This window comes from Rhineura floridana, chromosome 6, assembly GCF_030035675.1.
Source record: "Rhineura floridana isolate rRhiFlo1 chromosome 6, rRhiFlo1.hap2, whole genome shotgun sequence".
In the NCBI taxonomy this organism is placed as follows: domain Eukaryota; kingdom Metazoa; phylum Chordata; class Lepidosauria; order Squamata; family Rhineuridae; genus Rhineura; species Rhineura floridana.
Genome location: NC_084485.1, coordinates 138,856,319 through 138,882,118, shown reverse-complemented (window position 1 = coordinate 138,882,118; position 25,800 = coordinate 138,856,319). Strand labels below are relative to the sequence as shown.

Here is a 25,800-nt window from a genome sequence, read left to right as displayed (position 1 = left end):
CCCATGCTAATTGTAATTTTAGTCTCTGTTAATTGAAAAAAATGGTGCATGGCAAAATCACATCTCCAAATAACCCTTTCCATTAAAAGCTCCCTGCAGACAGGGAGCTTTTTTAATAATGCACATTGTGATCCCCCTCCCCTCCCCCCCGGTCTGAAGATGTACAGTCCCGTCTCCCAACAACAGTGGGTGACAGTGTTGGACTAAGATCCAGGTTCAAATCTTCAAATCACCACCCAGTCATAAAGCCAACTGGATGACCTTGGGCCAGACACAGTCTCTCAGCCTGATCTATCTCACAGGGTCTATGGAAGGATAAAATGGAAAAGGGGGGGAACCATGTGCACCGCCTTGAGCAAGTTGAAGGAAAGGTGGGATATAAATGCAATAATATTTAAATAAATACATTTCAGCTGCAGTATGTGAACCCCAGCATCAGCCAACCTGCTGAGCTTTTTAACAACAACAACAACAACAACAATAAAGCAGCAATGTGGTCAAGGTAGGGATGCTGTTGGCTATTAAACCGAGAAAGCAGAGGTTAAATTTCCACAAGTGAGCTACGTGACTTAGCAGCGAAAGTTGGCAGAGCTCGAGCCATCTTCAAGGACACGTTGCTATGAAACCTAGGCTCGGGCAGCTGGCCTTATCTATATAGAGGGCCAGCAGACACTTATGAGTGTGGGGGTCGAGGAGTTTGTACAGAGAGAGCTTGTGATATATTGTCAGTAAAGTGACTCTTAAAACTTATTGCTTGTCCGGCTCATTGCTTCAACTGGCATCTAGCCTGTCACTATACTGTTCTGCATCCTGGGCATCTGCTTGCACCAGATACAACATCCAACAAGTGGTAGCAGAGAATGGTTACCTGGTGCTGAGGATTGCAGAAAAGCGGCAGAGAAAAGCCAGACCTGCAGACCAGCGAGTAAAACAGCAGAAAGACGGAGAAACCGAAAGCTGAGCTGAAAGCTGTGAGAGAGCCGTGGGAATAACTGACTGAAGGACAGAGGTGAGAAGCTCTAATTACAAAGGCGGTGAACTGTGAAAAGCGAAAATATGTCTGTTACGTTATCGGCCGGGATTCCCTTGGAAAGGCTGACAGGGAAAAATTATGGCACTTGGAAACAGAGAATGCAGGCTTTTCTAGTGAAAGAAGACCTGTGGAGAGCTATCGCAGTAGACCCACCCGCCGTAGTGCCAATTCCGGCAGATTGGAGAAGGCTGGATGAGAGGGCAAAGGCGTTAATTGTTCTTGCTATTGATGATTCTCAATTATTGCACGTGCGTGATGCAACAACGGCAAAAGAAACCTGGGAAACTTTAAGAAATATTCATGTGAGAAAGACTGCCAGTTCTAAAATATATCTTGCCAGAAGATTGTATCAGATGCGCTTATCTGGAGATACAACCATGTCAGAGCATTTGTTGGAAATAAACAGACTGTTTACTGAGTTATCAGAACGTGAAATTGAACATTCTCCAACGCAAAAAGTGTATATCACATTAGCTTCACTAGATTCAAGTTATGATAGTCTGGTGAGCTCTTTGGAAGCAATGGACGATGCAAATCTCAATATGGATTATATAGAAGGCAAACTTTTACAAGAATTCCAAAGGAGGCAGGAAATGGCAAAGCAGGAAAAGACTGAGTCTAAACACAACGTGGAAAAACAGAACAACAAAGCTGCACAAGAGAGACTGTATGGACAAAAAGCGTGTTATTTTTGTGGTTCCAGGCAACATCTACAAAGGAATTGTGATGCAAGAAGAAGAGAAAGAGGAAGAAAACCATGTGTACAGGTGATCTATGCTAGTAAGAATAAGCAATGTATTAACAATGAGCAGGGAAATAACTGTAAAGATTTATGGGCAATTGACAGTGGGGCAACAAATAGTATAATCAAAGATAAATCTATGTTTCATACATTTTGTGACATAGAGGATCATGTAATAATGGCTGATGGATCTAAGAAACAGATCAAAAGTAGGGGTACAGTGAAATTAGCAGGTTTCAATACCATTATGACAGATGTGCTGTTTGTTCCTGATATCAAATGTAACATTATGGCTGTGTCGAAACTCAATGAAATGGGGTTCACAGTAATGTTCAAAAGGGGTTCAGTGCATGTAATGAGAGGAGAAAAAATATTCATGAAAGGAATAGTGAGGGACTCATTGTTCTTCTTACACGTGAAACAAACAAATCATGTACTCATGTGTGCTAATAAGAAACCCCATAATAATTGTGTTCATTTATGGCACAGAAAACTAGGCCATATAGGATATGAAAATGTGGTGAAAACAACAGAGAACAGTAATGATGTGACATTGAGAAACTGTGAAAAATATGTAGACTGCCACGTGTGTAAACAAACTAGGGCAGTTGTTGCTGCAAAGAACAAAGTAGCCATGCCCAGTACAAATGCACCTTATCAATTAATACACGTGGACTTAGTGGGGCCATTTCAACCTACTCAGGGGGGTGCAAGATATTTCCTGACAATAGTTGATGATTTTTCAAAATTCTGCACTGTTTATTTACTAAAAGCTAAAAGTGAAGCTGCAGAGAAACTGAAAAGATTTATTACAAAAATTGAAGTGCAGTTTGGTGTCAAAATACAGAGAATAAGATCAGATCAAGGAGGAGAGTTCTTAGGACACTCTTTTACTGAATACTTGGATAAAAGAGGAATAAAACAGGAGTTAACAGCCCCTTATAGTCCTCATCAGAACGGGTTAGCTGAACGCTGGAACAGGTTGCTTCAGGACTCATTAAGATCAATGCTATGTGACTCCTCTTTAACGCAAGGTTTCTGGGGAGAGTGTGTTCTGTATTCAGCTTACATTCAAAACAGAATATTCCATAAGGCCACTGGAATGTCTCCTTATCAGAAATTGTATGACAGAAAACCCAGATTAAACCATTTGATTAGGTTTGGAGCAGAATGCTGGGTACACGTTCCCAAAAATAAAAGGACAGGGAAGCTGCAAAGGAGAGCAGACAAAGGGTATATGCTGGGATTTGAAAACATGTATTACAGAATATGGCTGCCAAAACAAAGGTCTGTAGTGTTAAGCAGAAGCGTGCAAGCAATAGAGCAGGATTGGGAAGAGAAAACATATGTGGAGTTGGGAAACACTGAAGGTAGTAATGAACAAGAACAGGCAGACACAGTACCAATAAAACAAGAAGAAACAGGCAGCAGTAGTGAATCAAGTTCTAGCTCTGAGAGAGAAACAGAGGAATCACCTGACACAGACACAGACACTAAGGCAGAAATACAACCACGCAGATCAGAGAGAACAACAAAAGGGATTCCACCTGTTAGATTTAAAATATATTCCATTAAACATATCGACTTCAGTGACTGGAAAAAGTGGGATGATGGAAATCATGAAGAGCAATGAAATGTAATGAAAATGATGCTGAGATTGCAATGGAGTAACTGTATTACAAATGAAAGTGATGTAAACTGGAATAAAAGGAAATGTTTCAGAAGAATAAAAACCAAATGATGTAAATGTACTGACATGTAAAATGTAACACATGTAAATGGAAGAGAAAAGTAACTGGCTGAATGTGGAAATTTAAGGTGGGGGATTGTTGGCTATTAAACCGAGAAAGCAGAGGTTAAATTTCCACAAGTGAGCTACGTGACTTAGCAGCGAAAGTTGGCAGAGCTCGAGCCATCTTCAAGGACACGTTGCTATGAAACCTAGGCTCGGGCAGCTGGCCTTATCTATATAGAGGGCCAGCAGACACTTATGAGTGTGGGGGTCGAGGAGTTTGTACAGAGAGAGCTTGTGATATATTGTCAGTAAAGTGACTCTTAAAACTTATTGCTTGTCCGGCTCATTGCTTCAACTGGCATCTAGCCTGTCACTATACTGTTCTGCATCCTGGGCATCTGCTTGCGCCAGATACAACATCCAACAGACGCTACATTGTGAAGACAAAAAGGTGGATAGATTGAGGAGGGGGGTTAGTGCTTTTAGGCCTTGGGATGATCATCAGAACTGATTACTTGGTTAGCATGCACTTGGGGAATGACAGCGGAGCAGAAGACAGATCAGCGCGCGCACACACCAACACACCTGCCTCTCTTGCAAGCATCTGCAGGCATGCAGGCATTCAAGCACATGGGAGGGGGACACATGAAGCCTTCAACTGCCATAGTGTCTTGGAGAGAGAGATTGGGAGGTGGAATGTAGGTGGAAGAAAGGGGGGACTCTGGCACACACATTTAGCCTCAGAGATGGGGGGTGATCAAGTCCTGAGAGTCCTCTCTGCTCCTTGGCTCCATCTGAGCCAAAGATGAGATCTGGGCAGCCTCACAAATAAGAATAATTTTTACAAGATGCTGGCAGCGAAGCAAGAGCCAAGAAAGGGAGGCACGCTGGCTGCCAGGAAGGGGGAAAGCAGCCTTCTTCCCCTCTTCTTCCTGGTAGCTCCACCTTCAGACTCCTTTGGTGTATGCCACGTATTATAGGCAGACGCCTGTCCTCGGCACCCCTGAAAGACTCTTTGCAACTTTAGCAAAAGCCCTCCTCTCTTATTTGGAGCAAGGGGGAGGTATAGTCTGCAGCAGCAGTGGGGAGCAGACAACATCCAGGGACTGAAGATTTAAAATAAAATAAAATAAATAATTCATTTATTTATTGTTTGCAGCCCCCCTGGGGGTCATGGCCCCCAAGTTGGGAATCACTGATGTAGACGGATTCTCTGTGCTAGACCTTGGTTTACTGAGAGTACACTGCACCTTGAACTCTGTTCTCTAGGCTAAGTGTTTTGGTAAAAGGCTTTTACCTCCTTGGGCTGAGCCCCGCCCCTGAGGGCACTCCCTGGAGCACAACAACTTCAAAGACTCATGCAAATTAGAACTGCAAGGCTAACTGGTAGAGGCATCCCTCCCCACATAAAGCATATTAGACATTCCTGAGAGATAGCATGTTGGTCTGGTTGCAGCAAAACCAGAAGAATGTATTGTGGCAGATTTATTGTGGCATCTGATAATATGGGCTCTAGTCCATGAAAAGTTATGCCTCAATAAATCTTTAAAATGCCACAGGACTCTTGCTTTTCCATGTAAAGAATGAGTTTAACAAGTACATCTACAGTCAACAAATGGTTATGAGGATTCTTTTTATCTCCACTAGTAGGCTTCTTTGAAGCTAAGAATGTCACTTATTGAACACACTCTCATACCTGCACAACAAAACCTTAGGATATCTCAAATTTCAAAGCTTTTAGCATATTTGAATGAGAACTGAGGAAAGCTTCATACGCAATTGACAGGCAGCATTGTTGATCATGTTTTGATCACTCTATGCAGGATTTTATTTGTTCACATTTTTAAAGCCCTGCTCCAGTTATCAATGAAGACTCAGACAATAATGCTGAACAGAGTTAAATTCCATTAAGTTAAAGAGATTTAAAAGTAACCTAACTATGCATAGAATTGCAACCCTAGTATTCATTCAGATTAGGCAACAATATTTTCTGTACTTCTTCTGATATAGGAGCTTTCTTTAATATGCATGTTCTTGAACGGTATACAGAACTGGACTATGAAAAGTGCAGATTTGGTCCACTGACCCACCACACTGAGTGAGAAGGCTACAATATAAAACATTATGTGGTATAAGATGGCTGGGTGGAGGCACATCCCAGCGGTGATTAAAAAGGTCAGAAGCCATTAAGGATTTGTGAAGAATATGACTGGGACTTTAAGGCAGTTTGCCTCCCTGCCCATGCCAGCTGTCTAGAATTAAGCCCAGCTGTGCTGAAGGAGTGCAGAGGTGGACAACAGAGGCATGGGAGAGACTGCTCCTGCTTTAGATCCAGCCGAGTACATTGAGACAGGGGAGAGGAGGAAACACCATACAGAGAAAGACTTTGTGGGAATAAAAGGAGCAGAAAGAAATAACAAAGAAGGAAGATTGTAAGAATGGTTGGTATGTAGAAAGGAGTGGCAGGGACACTCCCCTATGATGAGCTGGGTATCTTGAACCAAAGAGCAGAGACCAAGACCAGCTGTAAGCCCTGTCTTCTGATGTAACGGACTGAGAACGCTCAGAGGGGCTGTGGCTTTGTGGAGAATACCACAGGAGATATATATATATATATATAGGTTTCCAAAGCTTTTGTTTCAAAAGAGCTCCAGTAGAAGGAATATCTTGGCTGAAAACCAGACACCCACTCGTACTTGATTCGCAACAACAACAAAAGTGGTCTTTCAATATCATATTTTCTATGCATTTCACATTCCCTGCTAAATTGGTTCATTTAAAAAATAAAAAACTACCTATGTAGTTTGTTCTACTAACCATTTTCTAAGAAGAAGGATGATTAAATTAATTGACAATAGGATCTTCCCCACCCCCTTTTTTTCTAGCAAGGGTTCTGGGGACTTACATTCTACAAAAAAAAAGGACAAACAGGCTGTTTCATGATATTCAGAAATGAAAGAATAAAAGAGGATGAAAATCCATAGGAATGATCAGATACTTAAATAAGATTTACTTTTTACAAAACTTAATTTTCACATTCTTCTATTACTCTCTGACCATGATAACAGCATAAGTGGTTTAGTATTCTCTGAGTGAAAGTCAGATATGAAAGCGTCGATTACCAGATTGGAAAGTATGTCAAGTAAAAGATTTGAAGGAATCCTAAGCAATATATTTATGTACCTAATAGCCAACAGTACACACACACAATGATGCCTATTGGCTTGAAAGCAATGTTACTTGCAACTTAATTGAGATAGATTTAGACTTCTATATCATGCCGCATGGGAAAGGATAAAACAAAAAAAAAGAACTATCAAAAGATTAGGCATGGCTATAGTGGTTAAGCACAGCTCTTTTTATCTCAGCGCCATCTGCAATGACATAAGAAAGCCATTTTGGCATAGGCAAAAGCATAAAACCTGTAATAAAAAAGGCTTTTTGGAATAGTAAGTTATTATCAGCCTGAAGAGCTGCTCAAAAACCAGAGCTATTACAGTATATGCTCCCAAAACACTATTCTGCAAGCAAGATGAATTTACTTATTACCAGGTTTAGGATAGTAGCTATTATCATGGCCCCTTGATTTCTTTCAAGTAGCTCCAATGGAATAAGCCACAAGTGAATAATAAAGATCTTATAATAGCCCTTAAGGATTCTTTATAGGATGGAAGGCACAGAAATGAACTCTAGAGAGTTAGAGAACTCTCATCTCTGGATAACAAAAAATAATTAACCTGACTTAATGTATCTGAGTAGGCTTTATATAAATCAGACTTTTGTGCTTCAAGAGTCAAATTAAAACCATATATTTTTAAAAGTATGTAGAGATTGTTTCATAAGTACATACTGAACATATTTAAATCTGCAAACATCTGCCAGCCTTTTTTGAGATGCTCAATATATTCTATATGAAAGAAGACGTGTGAAGTACTTACAGTGCTTAGCTTGCTGGAGGTAATAATGATGCGTCTCTCATGCAACATGCTGGCATAAAGTTGCAGCATGTTGTTTACATCCACAGCAACAAAATATTCAGTAAGATTTCTCTGTTTAATGAAGAATAAGTGCTATTAACACATTAATAGTGGCAAGTGAGTGGAGCATAAACTTATAACTACCTTTTTGTACACTTAGGGGGATTTTTAAAATCTTTTTTAAAGAAATTTATCTGCGCAATAAACATCTTTAACTCAAATTCATCACCTTATTATCATTTGCAAGATGGAAAATTGTGTTTCAAAATATATATAATCAAAACTGACCTCCCTCACCAGTTTTTGAGCTTAGTTTATTAAACATAACTGCTTCTTAAACATCCATGTAAGTCACACACACACACACACACACAAAATGTTTGAATCCTTGCATCTATCGTAGGCAATATGTAGATGGGAGTGGGAGATGTGTAAATGAATTAATGAAGAATAGAGCCATAAGGGGGAGAGCTGGACCAGCTAATTTTCATGCCCTATCCACTCATAATTTTCTGGATAGTGCTAAATGACTTACTCTTAAATGTAAATGTACTGCCTTCAAGTCGATTCCGACTTATGGCGACCCTATGAAGAGGGTTTTCATGAGGCTGAGAGGCAATGACTAGCCCAAGGTCACCCAGTGAGCTTCAGGGCTATGTGGGGATTCAAACCCTGGTCTCCCAGGTCATAGTCCAACACCTTAACCACTACACCACACTGGCTCTCACGACTTTTAAGTCCATATAAATAATACAAAACTTACACTTTCAGGTACTGTTGGTAATCCAGTTAGATCAGGAGTAATGAAGTATGAATGCTGGTCAATGAAAGAAAAAAAACGAAACAAAAGCACAGAATTATTGGCCCTGAAAGAGATACCAGTATTAAACATTGCTATTTATGTAGCCTTTGTTCTTGTAGCAGAATGACATATTAGTAAAGTAATCAGGAGCATCAGATGATTTGATTCAATAGACCACATGCATGAAGTACTCTTTTCAGATTTTTTTTTTACTGAAATTAAGCAATTTTGCCAATTCCAAGAATTTTTAAAAACATACATTTAGAGCATCATCAACATTAAAGAGTGTGTGACATGGCTCTTTTTAAACAGCAGAGTTGAAGAGGAAAAAGCACCATGAGAACAGCTTGAAAAAGAATAGATGAAAAGGTACTATACATTCAGTTGCTTCTACAGCCGCTACTGCCCTAGTCAGCAACTGATTTTACATGAGAGCTACCAGGGTAAGGGGATGGAGGGAGGTGTCCCCATTTTCATAAAGTGGACTGCCAGCAAATCATAGCCAGCGTTTCCTTCTTACATCTCTCTTGTCCTTAGGTTAGCAGTTTGGGGGGGGGGTCAGCTGGTACCCCTCACGGGGCTGGATATAGTCTTGGGACTCCAGTTGCTGATTCTCACAAGGTTCGTGCTAGGACATATTGATGGGTTTCAAAACAACCCAACTTTTTCCCTACAACAGTTTATGAGAAATGTAATTCAATAAGGTTATACATGCATATTTTAATGTGATCCACAGAAGGTTGTCAAAAGCACCACTGGCCAAGAAGCACAGACAATAAGTTCTGTATGGGGATATGAGGCCTCCAGCTTACACACTGGCTCTCTGACACTGTGAAGGTCAAGGAGAAGCTGACCTACATTACACGCTGGGAATTTTAAGCAAAACTTTATGTTTTGGGATTACCAATATGGACTGAAATAATCAGAAATAGAAATGCTATCCTGCTCTTATCAAGACAATGAGAGAGATTAGCAAGTGAGCCGATTGAACTGAAGGTTGGTCAAATTTGAGGATCTGGAAACCACAAAAATCATAGGTGGTGGTGGGTAAAGAGAGACTCTTCCTTTCCTTTCAGTCACCTGCTGCCAATTATCGTAAACAGCTGACCTCTGCTTCTGATGGTGGGGGATGTGGAAGTTGTCTTTTCAATTGCACCAGTATTGGAGGTACATTCACAGCACAATCCTACACGTCTTCTTAAAAGCCTCATTGAGCTCAATGGGCTTACTCTGGTGAGTAGGTAAAGGCTGCAGCCTCAGACTACAAATTAAATTTAGAACTAATGAGAGGACAAGCATCAGAGAAGCTCTTGATTAGCCTCACACTTGTGAATGGAAAAATGTTAATAGACTAAGATCACATTAAAGAGATCTCAGAATTCTGCACTAAGAAAAAAAAGCAGTGTAGGTTCATTTATAGCTACTTATTAAAATAAGGTGATTATGCCAGTAGGTCTTTATTATTCTGGTCCTATTATATCCTTGTTATACAACTATGACAAGTAACACATTTTTTGCAATTAGAATTAGTTGATAGCTAAATAAAACGCAAGCAATAATTGGAAAAGAAGAATTAGCCAAAAGGAACAATTACATTAACAACGTGTTGTTTCTCCAAAACGTGTAGAAAAGGATAGAATTCATAACGTAGAAAGAGATGAAACCCAAGATATTATGTAACCAAGAATACATCCCAAATTCTGAAAAATATTTTCTGTTTATACTATTCTTAGATTAAAAGTCCTAATCTAAAATAGTTATTTGAAAATGGGGAAGAGAAAAACGTCCCAAGCATGCAAAAGCCTCAAATGTATTTACAATTTAACCCTGCATTCTTATTCAGTGGTATTTACAAAGCAGTGTGCAAAGAAAATAATTTTTAAAAAGTCAGATGATCTTCAGATAGTTAGCACAAGCAGCCACCACAATAGGTTTACATTTTATTGCACCCTTTATTTTTTTGTACACTTGGATTCTTTCCTATCACCACCACTTTTCTCACTTTTTGGTGAGGTGCAGTCCTTGTTTTTCATTTTGGTGGCTAATTATTCAAAAATATTTTTTCAAAGAGCTAGATTCAGTCATTAAAAAGGAAAAATATTCAACCTCTGCTGAGTGATTATAATGAAAATGGCACGTTCCACTGAAATATCAGTAAAGATGTGATGGTAAGGTATTGCTCACATGCTGCCAACAAGGCCAAGTGTAAATATATTCAGTGAAAATAATACATTTTTTATTCCTATTCTACAAAGAAGCTTTCTCAGAAATACGTAAACAGTTGAAATGGATAAAGAAGCATTTTGTAATTAAACAAAGACAGTAGGAATAAACTACTGTCAAATGTAAAGAGGATCTTTAGTATATAATTTACACATATAGTTCCAATTTTGGTTTACTCTAAACAGAAAATACATTCAAGAAAATTGCCTCTTTTAGACCAGAGTCACAACATAATAATTTCTCAGGGGACATTTCTGAATCACTTGCAATCAACAGAGACATCATTTGGCAGGCAATTATTTCTTTCAAGAGGGCTGGCAGTAGCCAGAGCAGTTTAAACTCACCGCTATTAAACATGGTTGATTTTTCAAAACTTGCTCACTTGCAAAAAAGATCTTGTTGTTCTTTTTCCAATATGAGAGAGAAAATTGAACAAATTCATTTTTTCAAACCAAAGAACTGGATTTAAATTGCAAAGCTGTTTTTTTCTGAAAAAAATCTTCTCCATTCTCTGGTGTAAAATAACCTTTCAATGGCAAAAATGAAGAACTCACTCAATTTATCTTTTTTGTTTTCAAAATAACAATGAGGGGCTAGGGGGAGGGAGGTGTTTTCTATTTTCCTCTGAAGACACAGCAATGGGAATGCCTAAGATGAAGGGGACATTATCATAGCAACAGATGGAATGGCAAAGGATTGAGATATATATTAAACTAATTGGGTATACATTAAGGGAAATATCTGGAATCCTTTCATTCTATGCAGAATTGTATGTGGAAATTGAAGTTGTGCCTAGCAATCAGGACCAGTTTAAAACAACCAGTTTTAATATTCTAGGACAGAAGGAAGTTATTCTACCCTCCCACATTAGCAACTAGTATACTATGATATTCATAGCACTATTCGGTTTAAACCTTTGAATTAAATGTCCACATCTTTGCATGTACGCTCTTATCAGATCTGAGTAACAAGAGTTCTGAGTTGCATCCACAACAGTTGAATTCCACATCATAACTACTGTGTTTCTCAATTCCTGCTAGGTGTAAATTTTCTTAATGAATATCCAACTTTGGTCCCATGCTGGTTCTGGTTCACCCAGCCAAATGGTTGGTTATAGTAAGTTCCATTTTCTGAGCATTTTATTCAAAATTGGTGTTGATGTGTGAGCCTCAAAGAACACAGCTTGGCATCCAGATCCCCAGAGGAAGATGTGGCACAGACAATAAGAAGGGGGAAATGTTTTTACTACAGCACCAAGCTAATTTATTCTGGACTGACTGAGTGCTGTCAAACATGGCATTCCAGACTGCCAGATTTTCAAACAGTTTTCAAAAACTAATTACGTAACATCTATTAGAACTGTGTAGATGATAATGTTTGTCTGAAGAATTTGTGCATCAATAAAACTAGTGTCCATGTTCTACCTGTAACCCAGGGCAAATTAAATAGTGGCAGGTAGCAAGAGAGTGCTCACAAATTTCATGTGTCATGTGATTTAATGCACACAACAAAAAAGGGAGGGCATGAAAGCTTATTGATGATGATGATGCATTGTGCACAATGCTATTCCTACTCAGAGTAGACCCACTGAAGTTAACAGACATGACAAACTAAGTTTAATTAACTTCAGTGAGTCTACTTTGAGTAGGACTAGCTTTGGCTACAACCCTCCCTTCAACTTGAGGGTTCCCAGGGTTGTACACAAACAATTCGTTAAAATACAACATAGCAACATCACATTAAAAAACACGAAAAACATCATTAAAAAAAAGTCCAGCAGCAGAAGGAATAAATTCTTTAAGCCAGCCATCTCCGTAGGCCTGAAGGAAGAGATATATCTTAAATTGACATTGGAAAACAAGTAATGTGAGGGACAACAGGAGGGAGTTCCACATCCAGAGTGCCATAACAGGTATATGTTAAGGTTTCTAAGAGAGATGTGCCAGGGAAACAACAACAAAAATATTTTTTTTAAACGGGTCTAGCCCTTGACATCACACACTTGATGCTAGAGCAAATCCCAAATGAATAGGCAAGGGATTTATTTACATACTGCCTTCTCAAAAAACATCAGGGTAGCATACAACAGTACAAAAACATGAAAAAATTAAAAGCCGTACAAAACAATAATTAAAATGTGAATAGGAAACCCTGGCAGATCATTCAAGGAGCCACAAAGATATCAGATCTGTATCATCTACCTGGCTTGGCGACAGGTGTGAGATCAAGAATCACAGACTTGGAGGTCATGTTCAGATAAAAGCTGTGGCTATAACTCACTCAGTCCCCATTCCCTAACCTGGCACCCTCCAGATGTTTTCGACTGCACCTCCCAGCAGCCCAAGCCAGTGTGTACAACCACTTAAGAAATCATATCAAGACTCCATTGTGCAAAGCTGTATTTATGTTGTTCCTTAGCTCCTAGAAAACAAGAGCTCCTTTTTGTAGTACAAAAGGTGAAAGTCTGCTGCTCTCCTGGCCATATCCATACCACAGCCTTTAAGAGCGGTCTGCATATGGACCTTCAAGACTCGGATTCAAAATGGAACCTGAAAAATTTGTGCTGATAAGCGTCTAGAATAGCAGGAGGCCCACACATAGATCAAACACAGGCAAGTTGTCACAATGCCCCCAAGCATATAAGCAAAATAAAAGGAACAATATTAGCCCATGTACACTATTTAGGAAAGGGAGAACAACAGTTGAGAAGGATCAAAAGACACCTTTCCTTGGTAAGTCCCTGTGCCTTCTTAGGGAGATCTGTCTCTCACTTTCAGAACCATGAGAATATAATTTAATGATGGCGCCAAGCTCACCAACTGTTTCAGAGCTGTACAAAGGGGCTTGTTTGTTGCTGTTGTTTAACATTTGATTATGAACAGGTAAGTGTTTCTATAATAAAGACAATACATACCAAATTTAAGCTGATTGGCGTGCTTGCCTCTGGCACAGGATGGCTATACCAGGTTTCTAACAAGTCATTCAAGTCATCTTCCTACACAAAATAAATTTTTAAATATGAATTAAATAGCTATATAAATCTCATTCACAGTCACCATGATCCACTAGCTTGGATATTTATTTATTTATTATTTTATTTTATTTATATCCTGACCTTCCTCCCAGCAGGAGCCCAGGGCGGCAAATATACATAGTCACTTTACAGTGGAAAATGTAGTTATGCATACACAGAAACTCATTATCTTCTCCCATTCTCTACTAAAAACATGGTAAATTCCCAGGAGCACTCTGGACACAAGAAGGATTACACTCAAGTCCCCCCTTCAGCTCCTCTTCTGCCACGCCTCTGGAACACCCCATTTTGCGCCTTCCATTGGCTTCGGTCCACAAGCTAGCCATTCCCAACAGAATGTTCACCTTAGCACTATGCTGAATACAACCCAATAAATACGTATTTATATTCTGCTCCTAAATTATACAGCCACAAGAGTAGCTGTATACTATAGCCAGCGTGGATTTTTCACATTCCACAATGTTAAACTGAAAATACCCCCGTGCCATCCTGATACTTACCATAAGGTCATTTCAAAACAAAACCTTACAAAAGTTAAAGTCCTGAACTCAGAAATGCTTGCTTAACAACCCTCTAAATTTTCATGGTGATACACAAAACAGTCAGAGAGAATAAAGAGTTCAAAGTCTAAAAAGAAAAAAGAAAAAACCAGAGTGCTTTTGGACTTTTTTCTCTCAGAGTTCTCATAATCTGTTGAAATTCATTAAAAATCAGCCATGTACACAAAGTACCTGTAATCCTGTTACTGACCTTGCCCCATACTCTGACCTTCATCTTCTGCAGTTTAAAAGTTAAAAAAATGCCTGGCTGAGTTTTAATTAATTTAAGAAATTTTGCCTTGAACCCAATGATAGTGTCGGGCATGCTCAATAAGACCAGGGGAATAGGAGGAAAGAAAATGAAAATCCTAGAGAAATAAGTATTTATTTGTAATCCAAGTCCAACATGTTTCACCCTTTGTATATTTATGCCTTCATCAGGGGCTGTAGATAAAAAGGAAGGGACAAATACACAATGAGCATATAAAATAAAATTTTGGTTTTCCTTCCTCCTATTCCCCCGGTTTTACATGCTAGCCACTTCCTGTTGTTGTTTCATGCTCAGTAAGAAACAACTGTCAGTGTTCTAAAAGCCAGACTCACAGCTTCTGGGCTTGCCTAATCAGGGGGCCACACACACACCAGACTTTGATTTCACTTGAGACAGTCATGGCTTCCCCCCAAGAATCCTGGGAAGTGTAGTTTGTGAAGGGTGCTCAGAGGAGATTCTTATTCCCCTGACAGAGCTCCAGTGGCTACAGTGGTTTAACAGTCAGCCACTCTGATTGAAGGTCTGTGAGGGGAACAGGGCATCTCCTAGCAAATCTCAGAACCCTTCACTAACTACACTTCCCAGGATTCTTTGGGAGAAGCCATGACTGTCCAAAGTAAAATAAAGGCCTGGTGTGGATGTGGCCAGGGACAGCTTTGGTTTAATTTTGGGGGGGACGCTATATGTGCCTGCTGTAGAATAAAAAGGTGGGGGAAACCCTGAAAAGCAATGATACTGTTGACAGTATTTTCCTTTTGGAAAGGGAAGGGGCTTCCCTGCTGCCCAGTGCCCACCCGACCAATCTCCTCCCCTCTCCCTCCTCCTACCCTCCCTGGCTCTCCCCCAGGTCAGTGTTGGACTACGACCTGGGAGACCAGGGTTAGAATCCCCACACAGCCATGAAGCTCACTGGGTGACCTTGGACCAGTCACTACCTCTCAGCCTCAGAGGAAGGCAATGGTGAAACCACCTCTGAATACCGCTTACCATGAAAACCCTATTCATAGGGTCGCCATAAGTCAGGATCAACCTGAAGGCAGTCCATTTCCATTTTCAAACATGATTGCACAGAAATAAATCCCATTGAACTCAAAAAGTATGCAAATTATCAAACCCACCCTCTCTTCTCCTCCCTCCTATCCCCTCCTTCTTACCCCTTCCCTCCCCCTTCCTTTGCCCCTCCCTACCCATCCGCATCCCCTTCCAATTCCCTCCTTCCCCTTTCCCCCTTCCTCCTATCTTAAGCATGATTGCACAGGAGTAAATACCATTGAACTCTATAAGCATGCAAATGATAAAACCTCACCTCCCCTTTCCTTTGCCCCCTCCAATCTGCTCCTTCTCCTTCCCCCTTCCCCTCCTCATGGTTAGTTTTACCTATCCTAACCATGATTGCACAGGAGTAAATCCCATTGAACCCAATAAGCATGAAAATGATCAGACCTGCCTTTCCCCTCCTTCCCCTCTCATCTCCCTTCCGCCACCCTCCCCTCTTCCTTCTTCCTCCTCCCCTGCCCACTCCAGCCCTCCCCCCCAAACGGTTTTACTTATCCTAATCATGACTGCACAGGAGTAAACCCCACTGAACTCAATAAACATACAAACGATCAAATCTGTCCTTCTGCTCCCCTCCCCCTATTGCCTGCTCCCATCCCTCCCCTACCCTCTGCCCTTCCTCCCCTCCCTCCCTCCTCCTCCTCCACCCCCTCCCCATCCCCTGTGGTCAGTTTCAGCTATCCTAAGCATGACTGCAGGGGGGTAAATCCCACTGAACTCAATAAGCATGAAAATGATCAATCCATTCTCAGCAAACTTACACAGGATCCCATTTCTTACCTCCCAGATTAAAAAGCAGATAAATTCACTAATAGGCAAAAAAGACATTGCAGTTTAAGAATGTACCTATAGCCCACATATGTTTCTATCAAACTTTAAAAAGCAGGGAAATTGGACAGACCTGAATTCTTCTCTGAGATATTGTACTGCCCTAAAACTTTGTTAAAATGCAAACACAATTTGGGTTGGTCTTTCACAGTCCAATCCACTTCCTGTGTAGCTTGGAAGAATTTGGTAACATGTGCTTTTTAGCATATGGTGAGTGGTGGCAACACCTGCAATCAGCCCAAATAATAGAAAGAAGACATGTGTTGTGCTGATTTTGTCTTAACAGGGAGGAAGCAACATTATTAAGACAGTTGATATAGTTCAGATAGTCACTTTAAATATGTCTGATTAACTTTGCAATTTTAGTGAAGTTTCCTATAGGAAATCATTTTATTTTGCTTCTATTTCTGTGAATATGTGAAGTACAGCAACACTTTGCAAAATTTACACTAAAAAAACTCCAAAAATAATTGTGGAATAATTGCACTGACTATTCTGCAAAATAGTCTCCAGTGGACATCAGGAGTGTCTCATTTGCACAAGATAAAACAGTGGGAGGTGAAATATATTCTAGGAAAATTCTAGGTGTGCTCTATGTTTTTAATTGACCATGCCCACGTTGCCTTAAATGAAGTGGTTTAAACATGGCAGGCTGAAAACATGCATCCTCTTTTTTCCAACAGCTAGACTCATTGCTGAAGTAGCAACATGTTGTAATCAGTCTGATTTTACATCCAACTGCAGTTTCAGATTCAACTGTTAATACACCCAACATAGAAATAGAACATAACCTCCAATTTGAAACACAAAAGGCTGTCTTCACCATCATATGACATTGACTAATAAAAAAGCTTTGAAATTAATAAAAATAAATTTGACACAATTTCTAGGATGAAAAATGAGAGAAATAAGATTTTCTAGATTAGATTGTAGAAACATTAGTAACACAGGAAAAGCAAAGGAAGAAGAACACCAACAAACATACAAAAATATAATTCTCCGTCTTTGGAGATGGCAGGTATTGCCACCACTCACCATTTGCATTTTGACAACGTTGTAGGGTAGTCCAATATCTCAGAGAGGAAGTCAGGTCTCCCGCTCCCCTTGTGCATTCACTATAGCTACCCAATTTCCCTGCTTTTTAAAGTTTGATAGAAATATCTATGGGATATAGATGCGTTCTTAAACCGCAAGGTTTTTTGTCTATTAGCGAATAAATCTCATTTTAGTCTGTTGTGCCTCCAGAGTATTCTGGTCTATACAGTACTTCTGCCTCTTGAGAAAATATTGTTCTTGATATAATACATAGGATGTATACAGTTGGGAAGCTACCCATGTTAAATTAAAAAGGTATGCATATACTCATGTTAGTTTTCTCCTTGAAGTCCAGACTATTTGAAGTAAAGTAGCAGCAATTATATTTGAATTTTGTGCCATTGTGAAATCTAGCTACCTTATTCCCATTCATTCATTGATCATCCAGAACAATCTCTGATGACAAGTGTTTCATAGATTTGTGAGAGGGGCTGTGCATGGTTGGGGTGTGCTGTAGAATTATACAGATGTTAACTCTTCCATATTAATTTTTTAAAAAGAAAAACACCACAGTATATCATAGATTACATGGCCAAAAATTTACAAAAAAATCAATGGAATCTCAGAGTCAATTTCCACCTTAATGAAAACATGTTAAAAAATTTCTCTTGGGTGAAAATATGTTATAAATTCAAGTGCACATCCATATTTTTCTGGAAAGTGTTAACCACATGGAAGCCCTCCCATGAACCCCATGTGGAGAAGTCCCCACATGATTGTTAAAAGGCCAATTTATGGCTCTTTAATGGGAGTGCTTTGAAATGCTGTCCATGAAAAAAAATCATGTGGCAAACACTGGATTAAAACTGAAACTTCATATTGATTATCCAGGAAATAAAGAAACCCATGTGGATTTTCTGTTTTGATATAATATTTGCATATGCACCCCTATTTTGATGTAATATTTGCATAGTTGGAATATGAATTCCAACACATTCCCAGGTAGGAAAACAGTTCCATCGGAAGTAGTTTTCAGTGTGTGAAATAAATATAAGTAATTCTGTAATCATTTTCTGTTGAGATTTATTGCCTAGTGACAAAGACATCATAACTATACACTATCCCAAAGACTTGGAGAAAAAAAGACACAATAAATTGCTTCATTCTTAAAAAAATTATGTGAAATTAATATGAAACCTTTAGAGTGACCCAGGCAGGAAGAGGCAAGAGATCCCATGGACCATTTAGCTCAATGCCCCACTCTAAAGATAATTTATACCTAAAACATTATTTCCATTATACAAGATTCTTAATCAGATTTTTTGTGAAATACTCCAAGGAGAGAGATTCGACAACTGTACTAGGCTGCTAATTCCATTGTTAAGCTTCCAATTAAAAGCGCATTCATGAGTTCTACACCTTCTTGTAATTTAAATCAATATGTGATTTCTCACCTCTTAATCAAAGCCTAGCTCACTATCTGGTTTTACTGCTTTACTTTTCCCCTCAGTCCTCGGGATCATTTCTTCTCCTGTGTATGAACCACCCTGCTTCTTCTGTCCTGCTGCCTGCTCAACTTCTGCTTTCCTAAGTCCTTGCTTCTATTACCTTCTCTTTTCCCAGTCCTTTCTTTCTGCCCCACTTATTTCTAGGACCTAGCGTTTGAGTCAAAGGCAGACAGAGGCTCTTCAGCCTATCCTACCCCTCCATGATGATATCAGTGTAGTTGAATCAATCACTATGAAGGGCTTCATAATTACCACCACCACAAAATCCCTTAGCACATTATAATTCTAACTGACATACAATTATTTCTCCACTTTCTCCTCATATTTAAAGTGTCTATACAATTAATCACAAATTATTTTAACTTTATCCTATCACCTGGGCAGCAGGTTAAAAGCACCCCATTTATCGTATCCTTTCCTACTATAATATCTAAGGCTGCAATCAGGGGTGTAGCAACAGAGGAGGCAAATGAGGTTATCCCCCCCCCCAAAAAGATTTCTGCCCTCCAAAATGAAATCTTCCTTCAGTCCCCAAATTTCTAGCACTGCAATAACTTAAAACTTCTGTTGAGCTTTTAGAAATATAGTATAGGCATCCAAAGAGAGGGGCAGGGCAAAGTTACCAAATGAATGCAAACAAAGAAAATATGAGTTAAAAGTGTGAATGAAGTGAACACAAGTCTTGATGAATGGGAAGGTAATTGGCAAACCTAAGGGTTTGCAATTGGAGGAACAAATAGTGGGAAAGACAGTATTGTTGTGCACTGCTGAGCATCTCCCCCTCCCCTGTAATGTTCAGCCAGCCTCTGGAGGTGGTGGGTGTAATTAGTGCATCTGGTAGGTGTGCCTAGGTTTTAGGGCTCAGACAATGCAGCAGCCTAGCCTACTCCAGGTAGGACCTGGGAAGATGCAGAGAGGTGAGTGAGCTGGCTCTCCAAGGCCCAGGAAGCCTAATGAGAACTTACTAACAGCCCAGGCAATGGGTAGCTGGAAAATCGTGTGTGTGTGCATGTCTGTGGGGTATTTCTTCCCTACTTTGTTAAAAAAGTAGGGCTGGTTCACACTGGATCTGAACTCTGTTTTAAAGGCGACACTTTTCTCATCGCGATGGAGTTTAAAGGTTCACACTTCTTACCTTATATGAGCCCTCAATCCGCTGTTTTGCGTTAATACTGAAGGGGAAGGGTTAATCTCACAGCTTCCTAATGACCACACCCTCTTAAGGTCAAACTATCTCTTCCTCTGGTTACCTTGGCAACCAAGCATGCTCAGTTTGTTCCAGGGTAGGTATTCCCCTACCACACTACTTACATGACTGACAGGTCCAACATTTTTGTCCCATTCTCTCCTTTCTGCGGGTTAAGTTAGCTCTTTTAAACTGCAACAATGTTGTCATGACAAGAGGAAGGAATGAAGCTTGCAGCCGCATCTGAGCAGAACTTCACTCATCATAGGATAAAAAATCAACAACACACTAGGAGCTAATGGTGAATGGGTGGGGGCACAAATAGCAATTAATAGGCTGCATGTTCTTCATCTTTAGTGCCCATACTGTGACACTTTCCTTCATGATATTCTTAGCAGATTTGATAGCCAAATGGAAACAGAGGTAGCAAGTCCATGTTCTGTTCTAGTGATTGTAATACCACCTCATAAACTCTACCTGCTCAGATTTCTTTTTAATTCTACTGCAATTTTTAAGCAATGGCTAGAAGGAAGGGCCTGAAATATACATAGTACTTTAAATAAATTTGATGAACATGGCTCAGGACTTTTGGATGCTTTGATGATGATTAGCTTTTCTTCTAAACCAAGAGTATATTTAATAAAGAATAAACGGAAATAACATAGAATTACCTGTCCTTTAGACAAATAATCAGCCAGCGTATTTAAAAGTTTGTAGTACACCTCAAACCATGGTAAGTAGCTGAAAGGAGACATAAAAAACAGAAACGCAACATGAAAATTACTTCATAGCATTGCACTTTGGGAAAGAGTTCAAGCAAGTTTTATAATACATTTTTAGTTCTAAGTACTTTTTAAGAAAAATTGTCTTTGCTTGATCATGCAAACTATTTTGCAGCGAACTTTTTTTTTTGCAACAAAATACTTAAAATGACAATACATGGTTTGCTGATTTTTAAAGGAGCTTGCTCAAACACACTTCTATTCTTGGTTTGTTTGACTTTATGTTAAATTCTCAAGAAAGTGTTTGATACTTACTATTCATTTAAAACATCACTTCAATGATACAGGAAGTCCAAAAGCATGGATGCAAAGGGACAAACTTGACAGATTATGAAAAACAAGTACGCACAGCTTATATATTTTACACACATACACACACCAAAATATGAAGAATGAAAGAGTCCAGTTAAGTGAATATTGTAATACTACTTAGTAGAATGTTTTTCCTTTCACAGCTGGAAGGCTTCAGCAGCAGCTACTTTCAGCTACAACTGTTAACATGACAAAAATGTTAACTGTAGATAATTTAGATATTCTATTTAAAACCAAAAGATCAAATTGAACTATACCTTAGCATTCACAAAGGAATATGCCTATCACTATTATCATGAACCCTTTGATACCCTAGTTCAGTCATTTCGACCAGCATATGTAAGGCCAGTACAACCATCCCTACAATGTGCAGTATGATGTCACTTTTCATGGCAATGTGCTATCATAGCTATTGGTACTCAGATACACACAAGCATTCATTATTTCTCATAATAGACCACTACACAGACGCAAGTGTACAGCCCTGCCCCCTCCAATTACTTTTTACCAATATTAACCATTATTATGTCTAACAATTAATATATGTGTGTGCATATATATGTATGTCTATGCCTGACATTGCCCTGCCAGAAGCAACTTTGCTTCATTTTTGCCCCTTCCTTGCCTCAAACATATTGCCTTAGATACTATTATGAATGAAATTCTGTTCAGAATAGTACTTTCCTGTCTATTGCAGCTCCCTGACAGCCCCTGAAAATATGATCCTAATAACTAGATACGCCTCTAAACTGGGGTGGGATAGGGTACCGGGGGGGCACTGTAGCTAGAGGGAGTAATTGGCAGAAATCAGGAATTCCCCCTCCCCTTTCCCTTGCATGAGTAGAAGTGCCATCAACTCAACACTACATCACCTTTGGATCTTGGCCATTTTTCTAGTGCAGTACAGGGTGTGTGTGAGAGAGAGGGCTCCAATTAGGCCACCAGGTCCCTTACCAGGTTTGGTGCTCTTATTGTTAATGCTAGCCCTAAAAGTAAAGGGATGCTCTAAAGTATTTAGACAGATATTAAATAAATTAATGAAGTATAATTGATGAATCTATGGTGTTCCAACCAGTGAAGTCATTGTTGGCCTACATAAGTGAAAATACTTTAAAAATTAGCCATAGATGATACAGAACTCCAGTACAACTATCACACATGACAGCTAACAATAGCAACAACAAATTGGCGTGGATGTGGTGCTGAAGGTACCTATTACCACCTTTGGTGGGAGTGTCCTCAAGTAAAGCTGTTCTAGAAGGATACGTTCAAGGAAATCTATATTATTCAAGAATCTTTAAAATGTACTCCACAACTTTTTATTGTCTATACCTGAAGAGGAAAACAGAGTAATTAAAATCAAGGACTTTGTAATATTTCTACTGGTTGCTACAAGACAGACTATTATCCAAAGATGGAAAACACTGCATAGTTTGAACACTGAAACTTGGTATAGTAATGTGTGGAATATTGCCATCTTAGAAAAAAAAATACAAATAACTACAGGGAATTGAAACTCTGGACCCTTTTCACATTATGTGGTGGAACTTTATTGTATATGTTAACACTGCAAACCTTCCCCAACAGCAGTCTACAGTATCCTAAGTAATTTGGGATGTATGAATAAAATGCAATATAGATTGCTTTTGATTATGTATCCATGGGACAAATTTGTATAAATATAATTGGTTGTTGTCCTATCCTCCTTGTTTTCTTATGGAGTTTGTTGACACTGTTTGTTATTTATTATTTTTGTTCTCTTTCTATATGCATCAATGCCAATAATTTTTTTTAAAAAATTCCAAACCTAAAGCAAGGCTTTTGGCATCAAATTCTAGTACTTCCCTAACCTTTTTTCTCTCCAAATTAAGCTTGAAAACTAATATGGAAGAGGGTGATATTTATCCTCTGAACCCAAACTTAAGAACATTCTTACTCAATCTGACATCTGCCACAGTAAAGGCAGTAATAATAATTAAGCCACATAGTAATAAGGCTGAGGAAAGGAAGCCAATTAGGATTTGGTCACTTTGGTGCTATGTACTTTACAAAGCCAGAGAAATCCTTATGCTAGCATAATTGTGAAAAAACTCAATCACAAAACTGGCTTAATCATTAACTCCTAATTTCAATAATTCAGAGAGTACTGCAACAAATTTCCTGCCTGCCATGTAATGCACAAAATCTGTAAAAGAACATCTGCAGAATCAATCATGAATGTGGAGGTGTTATGCTTTAAAAATGCATTAAATCCTGCCTAAAACATGGTCCTTACCTGTCATATAAACAACAGGAGTATATATTTTATTGCTAATTAAAAACGTATTTAGCATACTGTATTCTTTTAATCCAAGGAGCCACAAGGCAGGCACTCAGGCTTTCAGTCAAAGTCATTCTTCAGTTTTGTTGCGCTAAGTAGACTTCCACCTTGCTTGTGCTTCCACTACAGTTCTGATAAAGCTTTTATATTCACAAGTCAAAGGTTAAATAAAGGAAAGGAAATGTTTTCTGTCAAATAGTCAGGTAACCACTAACAGTCCTGAACTATCAGCAGGAATCTAACTTCTAGTAATCAAATAAAACTAAGGAAACCGCCTTTCCGTAGCTAAATGTCTAATGTCTAGGGGCTACTTTCTGTCTGGAAAATTGACACAAAATGTGTAAAATTGAAACATTCTGCTTCTGAGGGATTTGCCTAAAGGAAGGGGGGGGCTTCAAGCACAGTCTGAGATGAAGAACTACAAAGGCTACACAAATACCTGTCTACCTTATTAGAACATTTCATTTACAAATCTAGCTGACAATTTTACAGTCATAAAATTTCATTAATCAAATCCAAGGCAGAAAATTTTAATGATGCCAGCTGCATTTCTCAGGATGCATAAGATCAGCTAGAGATGCAAACAGTAGTTTAACAAAATGAACCCCAGTCAATTATTTCCATGCATTCTCTATTACATTCATTTAGGGAAAATTAAAGCTGGGTTTCTTATGTGGAGGAGTATTTTTTTAAAAAAATCCCCCAAAGCATACCATTCTTTAACAATGATATATCAAAGTTAACCTGATAATTTACACTGGAATTCTCAAGTCTGCATCATCATTAATGTGAAAAATAAATTTAGAGGCATAGCAAAAAGTGCATTAAAAAGATCTTGAGACATATTTTCCAGTCTAAAATCTCCTGAAAGGCATATTAAATTAAAGGTTCTGTAGAAGCCCTGGCAACAGCAGGAATCCAGACTGCGAGCTCCATACAAGAGACAGACAGCTGTAAAATACCATGGTGTACAGCAATACACAGAAAGCTCTTGCTATCTGTTATCCTGTGTCCTGTTTATATTGCCAGTTTTGAACCCATCTGCAATTTGTTTCATTTTGGTAGCTAGAATGGGGAACAGCAAAATTATTAATCTTACCTCTTTTTTTCAAACTAAAAAAGTATTGAATGTACATATTGATAGAGACATATCTTCATGTCATCCAAAGCCAGAACTGAAACTACACCTTACAACCACCACGTCTGCTGCTGTGACAGCCCCTCATGGGTTGTGAGTATCTTCACAACTAGCAGCCAATTAAGTGAACCAGGAAAGGTAAATTTGCAACATGTCATGATTTTTCTTTACCCTTCCAAAAAACAACAGCAACCCCTTTTCCTCTTCAAAACTGTGTAGCTTCAGAAAGAATATAATTTTTATATTAATAAAAAAACACAATCTTGTTCAGCATCAAGAGCATAGATACATGCCTATGTGATGATTTTGTGCATTATTTCCTACATACATACACACACAGAGAGAGTAGCAGCCAGTGGGGTGTCGTGGCGTTGCTCACCTAGCTTCCCACGCTGTTGCTGTTGCTGTCTATTACTGAGAGGGGGAGGGGCAAGACAGTGGAGATCTTAATCCTGGCAAAGCCAATCCAATCCTCCCAACACTGTGCCCACACCGCACAGAGATCCCTGCTGCCTTGCCCCTCCCCCTTTTGGTAGCCGGCAGCGACATGCACCACTGGGAAGCCAAGTGAGCAACAATGCCCCGCCCATGCCATCCCACCAGCCGTTACCTCCCTCCTAATTTGACAGACACTGACACTAGCGTATGTAGTTAGTCTGTCTCTTCACAATGACTATTACAACAAAAATAAAAGCAATTCCAACCATTAAAATGATCAAAATAAAACAGCAGCAAAACAGCAAAACCACAAAGAGACAGCACTAATAATCAAAACATTAAGCAACGACAGAATCAAATTCTTTCCTGTTAAAGAAGGAATGTGCCCAATTATAGTGGAACACAAATAATAAGGAAAATAAAGGAGTTCCACATATGGGCACCACCAGAGAGAAAGCCCTCTCATGCATTGCCACCAGCCTTGCCTCAGAAGACAGGGGCACACTGAAGAAGGGTGCAACACCTGATATTAAAGGTGGGCAGATTCACATAAATGGTCCTTCAAGGAGTTTTGACCCCAAAATATTTAGGACTTTAAAGGCAACATTTATTTATTTATTTATTTATTTAAGGTGATTTATATACCACCCTTTGCACAGACGGTAGTTTACAACAAAGTCAAGTAAAAAGAATGCGTAAAGACTATAAACAGAGTACAGGCATACCCCGCTTAACGTCGCTTCACTTAACGACGCCTCGCTATAACGCACATGCTCCATATGCCTGTATTTCTCCAGAAACGCAGCGCAGCAGCAGAGGCTTTAGTGTGTGGGGATGGAAA

The 25,800-nt window shown here is 39.2% G+C and overlaps 1 protein-coding gene across 2 annotated transcripts in view; it reads right to left on the bottom strand.

Annotated features, from left to right (window-relative positions):
- The window catches only part of DENND1B (DENN domain containing 1B), a 333,504-nt gene that overhangs the window by 150,372 nt on the left and 157,332 nt on the right, over positions 1 to 25,800 (bottom strand). Inside the window, exons 6-10 of one of the 2 annotated variants that reach the window (XM_061633956.1) lie at positions 20,641 to 20,710; positions 13,427 to 13,507; positions 10,857 to 10,916; positions 8,251 to 8,304; positions 7,449 to 7,559 (exon numbers count right to left, since the gene is read on the bottom strand). In XM_061633956.1, the coding sequence (XP_061489940.1) occupies positions 7,449 to 7,559; positions 8,251 to 8,304; positions 10,857 to 10,916; positions 13,427 to 13,507; positions 20,641 to 20,710 (376 nt within the window). The remainder of the gene's footprint in view (positions 1 to 7,448; positions 7,560 to 8,250; positions 8,305 to 10,856; positions 10,917 to 13,426; positions 13,508 to 20,640; positions 20,711 to 25,800) is intronic. The other variant, XM_061633957.1, reaches the window with a different exon arrangement.